The 14,419-nt window shown below is 43.8% G+C and overlaps 1 protein-coding gene across 1 annotated transcript in view; it reads right to left on the bottom strand.

Annotated features, from left to right (window-relative positions):
- Positions 1 to 1,496: 1,496 nt before the first annotated feature.
- LOC144506773 (actin-histidine N-methyltransferase-like) overlaps positions 1,497 to 14,419 on the bottom strand; it is a 140,035-nt gene continuing 127,112 nt past the window's right edge. Inside the window, exon 10 of the mRNA XM_078233132.1 lies at positions 1,497 to 1,565. Within this exon, the coding sequence (XP_078089258.1) occupies positions 1,497 to 1,565 (69 nt within the window). The remainder of the gene's footprint in view (positions 1,566 to 14,419) is intronic.

Raw genomic sequence — 14,419 nt, forward strand, 5'->3', positions numbered from 1 at the left:
ATGTTGAATCAATGTAACCCACACAACTTTGGAGCGGCACTAATTAAATAGTCCTTTCCAAGTACTAGAACAGGCATAATGGGCTGAATGGCCTCCCTCTGCGCTTTATCATTCCAAGAAAGCAGCAGTCAAATGTCTTTTTGATGCACCACACCAGGAATAACATTTTAGTGGGTCAACTAATGTAATCGAATCAGATACTCGACAATTTTAAGAACCTTTAAAGATGCTCTTGTATAGGGACCTGCGCACGACAGATAATGCTTACTCCTGCCCCTGTATAATTCTGTAATGCTTAATGGTCTCTGTCCATATTTGTTGCTCCCCCATAATCTTGCTGAATATCATGGTACATGGGTGGATGCTTCACTTCCTCACATTCCGAATACACAGTAATTTAATCATCTCAAAAAGGTCAGCAATTGTTACATCTTCCCCATTGTGAGAATGTTGGGCAGGCTAGCTTCAGCAGTTACTCATAGCCTGTGCCTTGCTGTACACGTGGTGAAGGTACTTCTTAATCTCTCTATTTTCTGTTCTCATGAGGGACTCAAGGCCCTGCAATAGGGACCAAACGCACAGTTCCCTGAAATGGCTCCATCATGTGAGGATGATTAAATGAAACTGGACCTCCAGTGCTCTCTGCAAGCTGTCTTATTTTATCCTCAGTGCTACATTCGTTTTTTAATTAACTAGCTCTGAGCAAACAACCTCTGAGAAATGCACTGAGGAAAGAAACTCAGGAACAGCCTGAATGGCTCAGTGGTCAAATCATTAATGAGACTGTCTAGCTGCCAAGGAATACGTAGCCCTAGTACAAGGCAAATCGTTTCAGGAGTTTATATAGGTTTTTGCTTGGGGTTTCTTAGAATAACTTTGCATCCCCCTACTGCACAGTCAGATTTGGGAACTTGGCTGAACTGTGAGAAAAGACAGAGGACGAGAGAGAGGGAGAAAAATTACTGTCGCAACAGAGAGGGACCTTGCAATTGGAATGTAGGAAATGTTTATTCTGCTATGTTCCTGCTCTAAACCCTGTCCCTGTCCCATTCCCTATGCCTGTCCCATTCCCTGCCCCTGTTCCTATCCCATTCTCTGCCCTGTCCTTATCCAATTCCCTACTCCATCCCTGCCCCAATCTCATTTCCTGCCTCTATCCCATTCTCTGTCCCAATCCCATTCTCTGCCCCTATTCTATCCCTGCCTCTACCCCATTTCCTGCACCTATCCCCGTCCCTGCCCCAATCCCTGCCCCATCCCATTCCCTGGCCCTATCCCATTCCCTGCTCCTATCCTATTCCCTGCCCCAATCCCATTCTCTGTTCCTATCCCATTCCCTGTCCCTGCTCCTATGCCATTCCTTGCCCCATTTTCTACCCCTTTCCCATTCCCTGTCCCGAATCCTGTTTCTGTCCTGTCAATGTACCTATCCCTGACCCTGCTCCTATCCCTGCCCTTATTCTTGCCGCTGCCGCTGTAATGATTTTAACTTCCATTCACTCTCCAGCGCAGTTTTGAAGATTAAAGCAGTACAAGCTGACGGTACTCAGCAGTTCCATTGACACCTGTGTGGAAAAGAATAGCAAATAGAGATTGAGAGGCGAAAAAACCCCTGGTCCTGCCAGCATACTCCCTTTGGAGATTCATGAGGGTTTAATGGTTGGAGTCTACCCTACATAGTGTCAGATGAGTCAGGAATCCCAAAGCTGGGAGTTCCCACACACTCTCATTGGGCAGAGACAGATTGCAGGATGTGGACCATTTGAGGGTTCAAGCCAAGTCAAGGCTGGAGTGATCAGCTCCCGGCTCCATCACTTAGGATCCCACCCTTCCATTCAATGCAGGTGCTTGATGTTTGCCCCAATGGCCCATTCAAATGAAGTGACTGCCCAGTGACCCCACAAACTGTGATCAAATCAGCACTGGTGGTGGATTCCATCCGGGTGTAATTGCTGGCCGGCACATTTTCCAGGTTGTTAGCAATTCAACTATCAAGGGCATCACAGCTGAATCAGACACCGGTGCATTTTTGCCTGACTGGGGTCACCAGGTTGTAAACGGAGGTTGGAACCCTGGCAGATTTTCTTCCTCCTACCTCCTCACTCCTTCAGTCAGGTGCACTGAAGTCAATTGTATCACCTGCCCCACTACACCTGCTGGCCAAAACCAACTCAACACTGTAACCTGGGACCTAGCTGCTTTTGCCTGGATACTTTTTCCACAGTTTGTACCAGGAAAGGAAGAAAGATAACATTTTTAGGAATTCTGCTGCTCACCTTTCGTGAGCAGGGGAGTATCCATTTCAGGGTGGGCTCCAGGCGATCAAACTAAAACAGGCCGTATCTCGTTGCAAAATAAAAATCTTGCAAGATGTCAAACTCTGTAAATTCGCTGATGCGTAAGCTTTTTAAAAATACTGAATTCAAAATGCAACAGGGCCCCAGGTTACGACTTGCTGCATTTTGGCTTTTCCTCAGATTGAAACTGTCCCCTAAAGCTCCTTTGAACAAATCCAAAGACCCTTTAATCTGTAGGGTAGCTTGCTTTATTCTGGTTTCCTAATAAGCTCAGACCAATTTCGAAGGGTTGTGCGTGTGTCCTTCAGTTTATCCTTTTAATGCCTTAGGAACAGTACTTAAAAATGTATGGTAAGGGCTAGAGCTTCCAACCAGATCTCTTATGGATCACTGAAGTCCACTTTTAATTATAAAGTACTTCCAGAGGTTTCAGATGTGGATATATAAAGTACATATGCTTTCCTGGCTTGTAACTGTACTTTCTTGCCTTTAATAATAGATTTGGATTTCCATTGCAGGTTCAGTATTTGGAGTTGAATGAAGAGACAGCAATGTAAAGATACCGTACTAGCTCTGGGAATGGAGCTAAATGGTTCTGTGACTGAACCACCTCATGTATCACAGTCAAAACAAAGTATTTTCTGGCAATTGGGGAAATGGGGAACACTTGAACCAGACCATTGGTGCCTCCAACTTTCAGCTGCCTCGGCCCTAAACTCTGGAATTCCCTCCATAAACCTTTCTACCTCTCTTCTTTCCATTCCTCCTTTATGACACTTTGAAAAACCTACCTTTTCTGTCCAAGTTTTCACATTGCTGCCCTAATTTGTGGCTCAGCATCAATTTTTATCCAGTGACATTTTTGTGAAACACATTAGAAGAGCTGTTTACTATAGGCCCCCAAATAGTAATAGAGATGTGGAGGAAGAAATTGCTAAGCAGATTATGGATACGTGTGGGGGTCACAGGGTAGTTGTCATGGGGGACGTTAACTTTCCAAATATTGATTGGAACCTTTGTAGGTCAAATAGTTTGGATGGGGCACTTTTTGTGCAGTGTGTGCAGGAGGGTTTCCTGACACAATATGTGGATAGGCCGACAAGGGGTGAGGCCACATTGGATTTGGTACTGGGAAATGAACCGGGCCAAGTGTTAGATTTGGTTGTGGGAGAGAACTTTGGAGATAGTGACCACAATTCGGTGTCTTTTGTTATTGCAATGGAGAGGGATAGGGCCGGACGGCAGGGCAAGGCTTCCAATTGGGGGAGAGGTAATTATGATGCGATTAGGCAAGAATTAGGGGGCATAAGATGGGAACAGAAACTGTCAGGGAAAGGCACTGATGAAAAGTGGAACTTTTTCAAGGAACAAATACTGGGTGTCCTTGATAGGTATGTCCCTGTCAGGCAGGGAGGAAATGGCCGAGTGAGGGAACCGTGGTTCACAAAAGAGGTGGAATGTCTTGTGAAAAGGAAGAGGGAAGCTTATGTAGGGATGAGGAAACAAGGTTCAGATGGCTCGACTGAGGGTTACAAGTTAGCAAGGAACGAGCTGAAAAAGGGGCTGAGGAGAGCTAGGAGGGGACATGAGAAGTCCTTGGCGGGTCGGATCAAGGAAAACCCCAAGGCTTTTTACTCTTATGTGAGGAATAAAAGAATGACCAGGGTGAGGTTAGGGCCGGTCAAGGACAGTGGTGGGAACTTGTGTATGGAATCAGTAGAGATAGGCGAGGTGATGAATGAATACTTTTCTTCAGTGTTCACCAAGGAGAGGGGCCATGTTTTTCAGGAAGAGAAGGTGTTACAGGCTAATAGGCTGGAGGAAATAGATGTTCGGAGGGAGGATGTATTGGCAGTTTTGAATAAACTGAAGGTCGATAAGTCCCCTGGGCCTGATGAAATGTATCCTAGGATTCTTTGGGAGGCGAGGGATGAGATTGCAGAGCCTTTGGCTTTGATCTTTGGGTCCTCGCTGTCCACGGGGATGGTGCCAGAGGACTGGAGAGTGGCAAATGTTGTTCCTCTGTTTAAGAAAGGGAATAGAAATGACCCTGGTAATTATAGACCGGTTAGTCTGACTTCGGTGGTTGGTAAATTGATGGAAAAGGTCCTTAGGGATGGGATTTACGACCATTTAGAAAGATGCGGATTAATCCGGGATAGTCAGCACGGATTTGTGAAGGGCAAATCGTGCCTCACAAATTTGATAGAATTTTTTGAGGAGGTAACTAGGTGTGTTGATGAAGGTAGGGCGGTTGATGTCATATACATGGATTTTAGTAAGGCGTTTGATAAGGTCCCCCATGGTCGGCTTATGATGAAAGTAAGGAGGTGTGGGATAGAGGGAAAGTTGGCCGATTGGATAGGTAACTGGCTGTCTGATCGAAGACAGAGGGTGGTGGTGGATGGAAAATTTTCGGACTGGAGGCAGGTTGCTAGCGGAGTGCCGCAGGGATCAGTGCTTGGTCCTCTGCTCTTTGTGATTTTTATTAATGACTTAGAGGAGGGGGCTGAAGGGTGGATCAGTAAATTTGCTGATGACACCAAGATTGGTGGAGTAGTGGATGAGGTGGAGGGGTGTTGTAGGCTGCAAAGAGACATAGATAGGATGCAAAGCTGGGCTGAAAAATGGCAAATGGAGTTTAACCCTGATAAATGTGAGGTGATTCATTTTGGTAGGACTAATTTAAATGTGGATTACAGGGTCAAAGGTAGGGTTCTGAAGACTGTGGAGGAACAGAGAGATCTTGGGGTCCATATCCACAGATCTCTAAAGGTTGCCACTCAAGTGGATAGAGCTGTGAAGAAGGCATATAGTGTGTTAGCTTTTATTAACAGGGGGTTGGAGTTTAAGAGCCGTGGGGTTATGCTGCAACTGTACAGGACCTTGGTGAGACCGCATTTGGAATATTGCGTGCAGTTCTGGTCACCTCACTATAAGAAGGATGTGGAAGCGCTGGAAAGAGTGCAGAGGAGATTTACCAGGATGCTGCCTGGTTTGGAGTGTCGGTCTTATGAGGAAAGGTTGAGGGAGCTGGGGCTGTTCTCTCTGGAGCGGAGGAGATTGAGGGGAGACTTAATAGAGGTTTATAAAATGATGAAGGGGATAGATCGAGTTAACGTTCAAAGACTATTTCCTCGGGTGGATGGAGCTATTACGAGGGGGCATAACTATAGGGTTCATGGTGGGAGATATAGGAAGGATATCAGAGGTAGGTTCTTCACGCAGAGAGTGGTTGGGGTGTGGAATGGACTGCCTGCAGTGATAGTGGAGTCAGACACTTTAGGAACATTTAAGCGGTTATTGGATAGGCACATGGAGCACACCAGGATGGTAGGGAGTGGGATAGCTTGATCTTGGTTTCAGATGAAGGTCGGCACAACATCGTGGGCCGAAGGGCCTGTTCTGTGCTGTACTGTTCTATGTTCTATATAAATGCAAATTGTTGGATTTGGATAATGATTATCATTCCAAAATAATCCTTGGTCATGCACAATTCTTACTGGGAAGGAGAGTGCAGTAGCTGGGCGTTGCTATGGCTTCTTTACTTTCAGCAATGCTGTACAGGAGGCCTTGTTGCACAGTGGTAGAACCTCTGGGTTCAAGTCCAAAGCCAGGACTTGTTGGCCACGTACGGAATGTTCAACATGGCTCAACGGGCTGACAATCAGCTCGGAAATCCTTCCACCACTTCCCCCGACTATTCCCCAAAGGGTAAAAAAACAGTGCGAGTTGAAAGATAGACTAAAGAAAAGTAATGGTGTGGAACTATCAGAGTCAAGCCTGATCAGGCACCTCTTGGTGTTGGAGCCCAACACATATTTGAAGTAGAACAAGGAGCTCTTCCAGTGCTCTAACCAACACCTCACCCTCAACCAACAAAACTAAAACAGTTCATTAACTGGTCACTCATTCCACCGTTACTTTTGGGATGTTGCTGGTGAACAGTAGCTGGGGCAGGGGTGGCCTATAATGGGAAACCAGGAGAAAAAAGATTTGAATGCCTGCTAGGAATCTCTAGGCAAAAAACCTTGAAATGACTTGTCTTACTGCGAATGGTTCCATGTTGTATTTTTGCCACCCCCTCCTGAGAATATTGAACTCTTTTGGAGGAGTCAGTCTGCCCCTTGCTGGTATGTTTAGCTACAAATACAATACTCCATGTACTTCCAAATATTCACTAGCCATGAAGCACCCTGAAACATTTTCCAATCAGCCATGCGATATGTGAAACATTGCTGTAACAATCCAGGAATAACAGAACCATCAGTATGGTCCATGCCACAATTACAGAAAATATATAACATAGAAGCAGACCATTCAGCCCAACTTATCCAGGCTGGTTAATTCTTCACACGAGCTTGCTTCCACCTCTCTTAAGCTTCCCTTTAAATGCATCTTATGCTATTTGCCTCAATTACCCCACGTGACAGAAGTTTCACATGCTAACCCACTCTTTGAGTAAAGAAGTGTCTCCTGAAATGCCAGCTTAATTTATTAGCATCTCCTACATTTATGACCTCTAGTTTTGGACACCCCCACAAGTGTGAACACTTACCCTAATCTTAAAAACCTCTCAGCTCATCCCTCAACCTTATCTTTTCTAGAAAATGCCGGTTCATTTTTTCCTGATATATATAGCCTCAGTTCTGGAATCACCCTTTTAATTAAAGATATTAAAGGGATTTTTAAAAATATCTGAATTTGCTGAAAAGCTGAAAAAAAACCCAGAAAATTGTGCAAGTGTATCTCGTTTGGAAAAAGAAAGATAGTGTAGCATTTCATGTGGACCTTACTCTTCTCCTTCGGGATTGGTTAGCTCAGTTGGCTGGTTGACTAGTTCTTGATATGGACTGACATCAACAATGTGGGTTCAATTCCCGTACTGACTGGTCCCACCTTCTCCAACCTTGCCCCTCACCCGAGGTGCAGTGACACTCAGGGTAGATGACCACCAGTCAGCTCTCTCTCAAAGGGGAGAGCAGCCTTTGGGGCTGTGGCAACATTTCACTCTTCTCCTTCAGAGGCAAACTAACTTGTTCTGCACGTCAATCATTTTTTGCTATTGGTGAAAATATTGAGCATTTTATACTGTTTACAATCACACAATCTCAAATTATAAAATGTGTAAAGATATCTTCAAGTCATACTTCTGTCACCATACCATCATGTTGATCTGGGAAAGTAATTGGACGCCACTTTGCAACTCTTTAAACTGTTACTTTTCCAATGGCCAAAAATCATGGCAGCTTTCATTGTGGGCATCAGTAGTCAGGGAAGCCCATCCAATGGATCCAGGGTGATGGGTTCACAAAACAATTAATGATTACAACATAATCACTACTTATGTATCAAGCAACAATCTGCATTTGTTTTTATTGCCATTCCTTTCCGGCATGGTGGCACAGTGGTTAGCACTGCTGCTTCACAGCACCAGGGACCTGGGTTTGATTCCCAGCTTGGGTCACTGTCTGAGTGGAGTTTGCATGTTCTCCCCGTGTCTGCGTGGGTTTCCTCCGGGTGCTCTGGTTTCCTCCCACATTCTGTAAGATGTGCTGGTTAGGTGCATTGACTCAAACATGTGCTGGACTGTGGCGACTAGGGGAATTTCACAGTAACTTCATTGCAGTGTTAATGTAAGCCTACTTGTGACTTATAAATAAACTTTAAACCCACTCTTGAGTTGGGTTCCGTGGATATACTCTGGTATTTCACTCATCTTTGTCACGGATTTTAACCTGTTTTTAACCAGGGTGCTAACAGCCTTGGAATAAGGTTTGTCAGCCTGACCACTCTATTATCCTCAAAGGTGTTGATGTCACCATTTTGAAAGAGGCCCAGTGCCTGGCACCAACCACGCTCACCTCTTTGAAGAGATAGAAGTGTTGTGCACTGGTGTGATCTAATGACTTTCAGGGGCAAAAACCAAGGTAAGGATGGGGATTATGTTTGTGGGGCTTTGAGTATTAGTCTGAGCTACACAAAAATTATCAGAACTGCAGCAGGACCCCTCCACTACACCCACAATACTGACTAACTCCCCCAACCACTGCACCTATCGTGGCAGTCCATTATTGGCCAGAATGAATACCATGAGCTACAGCAGTAGTAGGGCTCATTTGGCACCCCACAGCTTGCCAGGCTTGATGTAAAGGAAGTTGGTGACTCAAAGTGATGATCACTTCTTTGGTCTGGGTACGAGACATTGGTTGGCACAATCCTCCCCAAAGTCACAATGAACTTTTCATGTATGAGCGCCATCTGTGCGTTTCAGCAGGATATTCAGCATTGGGAGTCATCACAGCTGAGCTTGATCCTGTCCCCCCTAATGTTCAAACACAACTCTTGCACCAGATGTTACTGGATAGCAATCTTGAATTGAAATGCTGGCCATGTGTAGCACCTCTTTTTTCATCCAGGTGAGATTTGCCAATGCAGCACACATCGGGAATGGAATCTGCTGCCGATAAGTGAAATGCTGCTCCATGAATGTTGATATATAATTTAAGAAGACAATGGCATTTAGAAATCTGACATCCCAACTTCTGCATCATGCCTCTTACTTAACCTTTCATACTCCTATTATCTTTTAATCTCCTGTAATTATGGACATAAGGATGAATTATATCATTATAAGAAAGTAGAAACACGCATCTGTGCAGCACTTTCATGGCTGTAACACATCCCAAAGTTCTTTGAAGCCAATGTTTAAAGTTTATTTATTACTGTCACAAGTAGGCTTACATGAAGCTACTGTGAAAATCCCCGAGTTGCCACACTGTTCGGGTAAACTGAGGGAGAATTTAGCATGGCCAATGCACCTAACCAGCATGTCTTTCAGACTGTGGGAGGAAACCAGAGCATGTGGAGGAACCTCACGCAGACACGGGGAGAACATGCAGACTCCACACAGACCGGGAATCGAACGCGGGTCCCTGGCGCTGTGAGGCAACAGTGCTAACCACTGTGCTACCGTGCTGCCCATGATATACTTTGTAGTTTTGTCACTGTTGTAATGTTGCAGGGAAAGATGGAAACCATTTTGCATACAACAAGGTCCCACAAACAGCAATGAGATGAATGAATAATAACAATAACTTGTACTCATATCATGTCTTTGATGTATTAAAGCATTCCAAGACCTAGATTTTCCAAGCCCGTCATGATGGTGAATGCCAGAGGGTGTTATGTGGCAGGCCAGCCAGAAGTCTATTGATTTTCATTGGGATTGGAAGATCCCAGCAGTGGGTCTAAATTCTGAAAGTCCTGGCCCAAGATACTTTACAGGGGTATTATAAAATAAAATGTGATACTGAGCCACATAAGGGGATATGAGGGCGGATGATCAAAAGTTTGATCGAAGGACATTTTGTCAACGTGACACTGGTCCTCTGTCCCGAGCTTCTTTGAGGTGTCACATTAATGTCACATGAGCACTAAAACCCCAGCTCACTGTCTTTGCATACACAAAACAGCGATGGAAATAACATCAGCTGGAAAGGTAGGAAAATGCAATTTATAATTCACAAGTCAACTTAATACCATCTACCTTTTAATGAATTTCAGACAGCACTGAGACCACAGCATTCAGATGAAGAATATTGATCTCCCCTCTTGTTTATATTATGCAAGCGAATTGAATTCCTGGATTATTGTTTTACAATAAAATGTCATTCACTGTGCTACCAATTAGCCAGTTTTACCAGCCTTCCTCTGAAGAGCGCCTCCTCCCCTCAGCCCATTATCAAAGTCTGAATTGCATCTTGACTATGTTCACTCTGTAATTAAGGTTCAGCTCTAGAAATTGTCCTGACTCAATAAAAAAAAAACTCAATCACCTTATGACGCAACAGTCACCTTGGTAATCCTTAACAGAGGAGGGAGGTTGCCAGTGCCAATCAGGCAAAATACAGTCATTTCTTTATACAGTACCAACAGTGTAAACAATATTCTGCAGGTGGCAAAATGACTCATTGTGCTGTCAGGAGCTGGGTTTGAATAGTGTGGCTGAAGGTTAGCTGCATTTCCAATAACAGAGGTTTATGTGGTCTCCCTCATAGTGTCATCAGACAGTTACTATTCAATAACTGTGGAATGCCACACACACGCACACACTTTCACTCGCCCTTTATCTCCACACTTGTGGTAACTGCACTAGAAATATCTTCATTCCCTGGGTTCAAGTGATACTTTATTTTGCCTGCTGACATGACATTAATTCACTGCAGCAGTGAATTATCGTTCAGTCTGATTCCAACGCACATTTAAAACACAGGAATGAATCACTCAGAGAATATTACATCACTGACAATGTATCACCCACATGGAAATCTTTCACAGCTCACTCATGCCTGAGTCACTCATGAGTTATAGCCCTTTCGTAAAATCCCGAGGTAACATCACAGAGAAAACAATAGATTTGACATTGAGGGACAGTGGTCAATTTACCTTACAATCTCAGTACATTGGAAAATTGGCTCCCCCACCAACAGCCCCCCCCCCCCCCCCCACCCTCCCCTCCATCACCACCACCACCCTGACCCACCTATTCCAGATCTCTTGACTGTTCCCAGCAGGTTCTCACTAATCTCTCTGCAATACTTGCTTATCCCAAAACAAAGAATCTGCCCGGCCACCTCCAATCTCATCAACCACACTACAAGCACCCACGCTCTGCCCACTGTATGGCTGTGCAGTCTTCGCCATTACAGTTGTCCTGATGCAAAAGCCAAAAGTCACATTACAGAGATAGATACAAGACTTAACAACGAGTGATTGTAGTGACATCACTACTTCATTTAAGGGACAGGCAACAAATACTAGCCTTGCCAATGACCTCACATCCGGTGAAAGAATATAAATAAAATTACCTTTTATTTTAGCAACCTCGATCTCCAACCAGTGTTCCTACTTTGGAGAGTGGTGCCTGTCCTAACTCAGTAATCCCTGTTAAATATCCACTACACTGTAGGAAGGCTCAGGAATCACAGCCCTTTAGCTCCTACAGAAGAGGCCACTGCAGCCATCGTACATATTGAACTGTGGCAGGGGTGAGGAAAGATGAATACCAAACCACACTCAATCGCAGGGCTAGTATCAACATATTGTAATATATCTTGCCTCCCTTTCTACTCATTCCGATAATCATGAACCCAACCACATGAACATCACACAATATTATGCAATGTAAGGTTTACGTGATCCAGAATTCTATTGTTGCTGGATCAGAGCAAGAGCAGTGTTGCTGTGCTACACTAGACCTAGGACCTTGCTAAACTAAAATGAAAATGCCTGAGCAACATTTTTAAAAAATACTCCAGCAACTCAGGATGGATCTAAGGAATAACGTCCTAACCTTTCCTATCTTTGGCTCTGAGATGTGCCTCCACTGGCCAAGACTCCCCCTGTCAGACTCCTATTTATCAACTACAGCTTAGCCTTCAACACCATTATTTTTACGAAACCCATCTCCAAACTCCGTGGCCTGGGGCTCGGCTCCTCCCTCTATGACCGAATCCTGAATTTCCTAACCCACAGAACGCAATCATGTAAGGGTAGGCAACAACACCTCCTCCACGATCATCCTCAACACCAGTGCCCCACAGGGCTGTGTCTTCAGCCCCTTACTATACTCCTTATACACCTATAACTGTGTGGCCAAATTCTCCTCCAATTCCATTTTCAGGTTTGCTGATGACAGCACCGTAGTGGGTCGGATCTCAAACAATGACGAAACGGAGTACAGGAAAGAGATAGAGAATCTGGCGAACTGGTGCGATGACAATAATCTCTCCCTCAATGTCAACAAAATGAAGGAGATTGTCATCGACTTCAGGAAGCATAAAGGAGGACAAGCCCCTGTTTACATCAATGAGGATGAAGTAGAAATGGTCGAGAGCTTCAAGTTTTTAGGTGTCCAGGTCCTGAACCCCCTATGCCGACACTATAGTTAAGAAAACCCACCAGCGCCTCTACTTTCTCAGAAGGCTAAGGAAATTTGGCATGTTCGCTACAACTCTCATCAACTTTTACAGATGCACCTTAGAAAGCATTCTTTCTGGTTGCATCACATCTTGGTAAGGCTCCTGCTCTTTCCAAGACTGCAAGAAACTACAAAGGGTCATGAATGTAGCCCAGTCCATCACTCAAACCAGCCTCCGATCCATTGACACTGTCTACACTTCCTGCTGCCTTGGAAAAGCAGCCAGCATAATTAAGGACCCCATGCACCCCGGACATTCTCTCTTCCACCTTCTTTTGCCAGGAAAAAGATACAAAAGTCTGAGGACACGTACCAACTGACTCAAGAAGAGTTTTTTCCCTGCTGCCATTAGACTTTTGAATGGACCTACCATTCATTACCTTTCATTAAGCTGATCTTTCCCTACACTCTAGCTATGACTGTAACATTACATTCTGCACTCTCTCCTTTCCTTCTCTATGAACAGTATGCTTTGTCTGTATAGCGCACAAGAAACAATACTTTTCACTGTACACTAATACATGTGGCAATAATAAATCAAATCATATCAAATCAAAAGCATGAAGGAAAGGCAATGGTGTATTGGTATTGTCATTGGACTAGTAATCTAGGGCAAGATCTGGGGACCTGGGTTCAAATCCCACTATAGTAGATGGTGAAATTTGAATTCAATAAAAAAATTAATCTGGAATTCAAAGTCTAACGATGACCATGAAACCATTGTCATTAAAAAGATCCATCTGGTTCACTAATGTTCTTCTGGGGAAGGAAATCTGTCATCCTTACCTGGTCTGGTCTACATATGACTCCAGAGCCACAGCAATGTGGCAATAAATGCTGGCCTAGCCAGTGAGGTCCATATCCTCTAAATGTATTTTTTTAAAAGTCGGGAAGCTATCCCTCTGTAACCCATTAGCACCATACTGTATACATTACAAAAGCAAGGGCATTGTGCTAAATGACTTGCGAGATCCCAGCTAAAATTATGTGTCCAATTCTGGACATTATACTTTGGGGAGGATGTGGAAGCCTTGCAGGTGAGATTTACTAGAGAAGCTGCAAGAGGTGTTTCATTGGAATGTTACCAGGGATGAGGGATTTGGGAATGGAGGGACTAGACATGCTGGGATTGTTCATTTTACAGTAGAGAAGGCTAAGAGGAGATTTAATAGAGGCATTTAAAATGGTAAAGGATTTTGACAGAGTTAATGAGGAGAAACTGTTTCCTGTGGCAGAAGGATTGGTAGCCAGGGGATGCAGATTCCAGGTCATTGGCAAAAGAACCAGAGGTGAGATAAAGAGAATTTGATTTACTTAGCGGGTTGCTACAACTGGAGTGCACTGCCTGAATAGGTGGTGGAAACAGGTTAAATAGTAAATTTCAGGGTTGGATAAATATTTGAAGGGGAAAAGTTTAAGACTATGGGGAAAGGGCAAGGGAGTGAGACTAATTAGATAGTTCATTTGTAGAGTGGACCCAATGCCCCCCTTCAGAACTGTATCATTCTATGGTTAACTATTAATTCAGCTTCTAATGCAATGTTTCTGATGGTTAGAGGGAAATTTTTCAATCCATAACTGTTCTAAGTAGTGATCTTGTGTGAATAGCAGCATTCAAATGCTTACTGTGTTTGAGTGAAATTCTTTTGTCTGCTATTTTAATGGAGGCATTAAACCATTTAAAGCTAACAGGTTAGTACTTCTATTAAGATAATGGATAGAAAAAATTTATACAAATACATTAAACATTCCTAGAATCATAATCATTTCAACAGAGGTGAAGACCATTCAGTCTATTATATCTGTATCTGTGTTGGTGCTGACTTCACGCTGGAGCTTGTTACGCTCATTCCATTTTCCTGTGTTTCTTTTCTCTACAACCTTTAATTTTTTTCCCTTCAAGTGTTTACCTAATTTCCGCTTAAATGTCATCATTGGCTTGGCTGTAATAGCCACTTGTGGTAATACATTCCCTATTTTAAGAACACTTTGTGTGAAAAAAATCCCTTTTAAATCTCCCCTGGCACATTAATAGTCACACAGCGCAATTTCAAAGCCATTGTACTTTAAGTGGACTTTCTCATTGTTGGTGAGACTTCTGTAAATTAAAAAAAATCAGTTCAGTGAGATGCAGGTAATT

The sequence above is a fragment of the Mustelus asterias genome, chromosome 18, assembly GCF_964213995.1.
Source record: "Mustelus asterias chromosome 18, sMusAst1.hap1.1, whole genome shotgun sequence".
In the NCBI taxonomy this organism is placed as follows: Eukaryota; Metazoa; Chordata; class Chondrichthyes; order Carcharhiniformes; family Triakidae; genus Mustelus; species Mustelus asterias.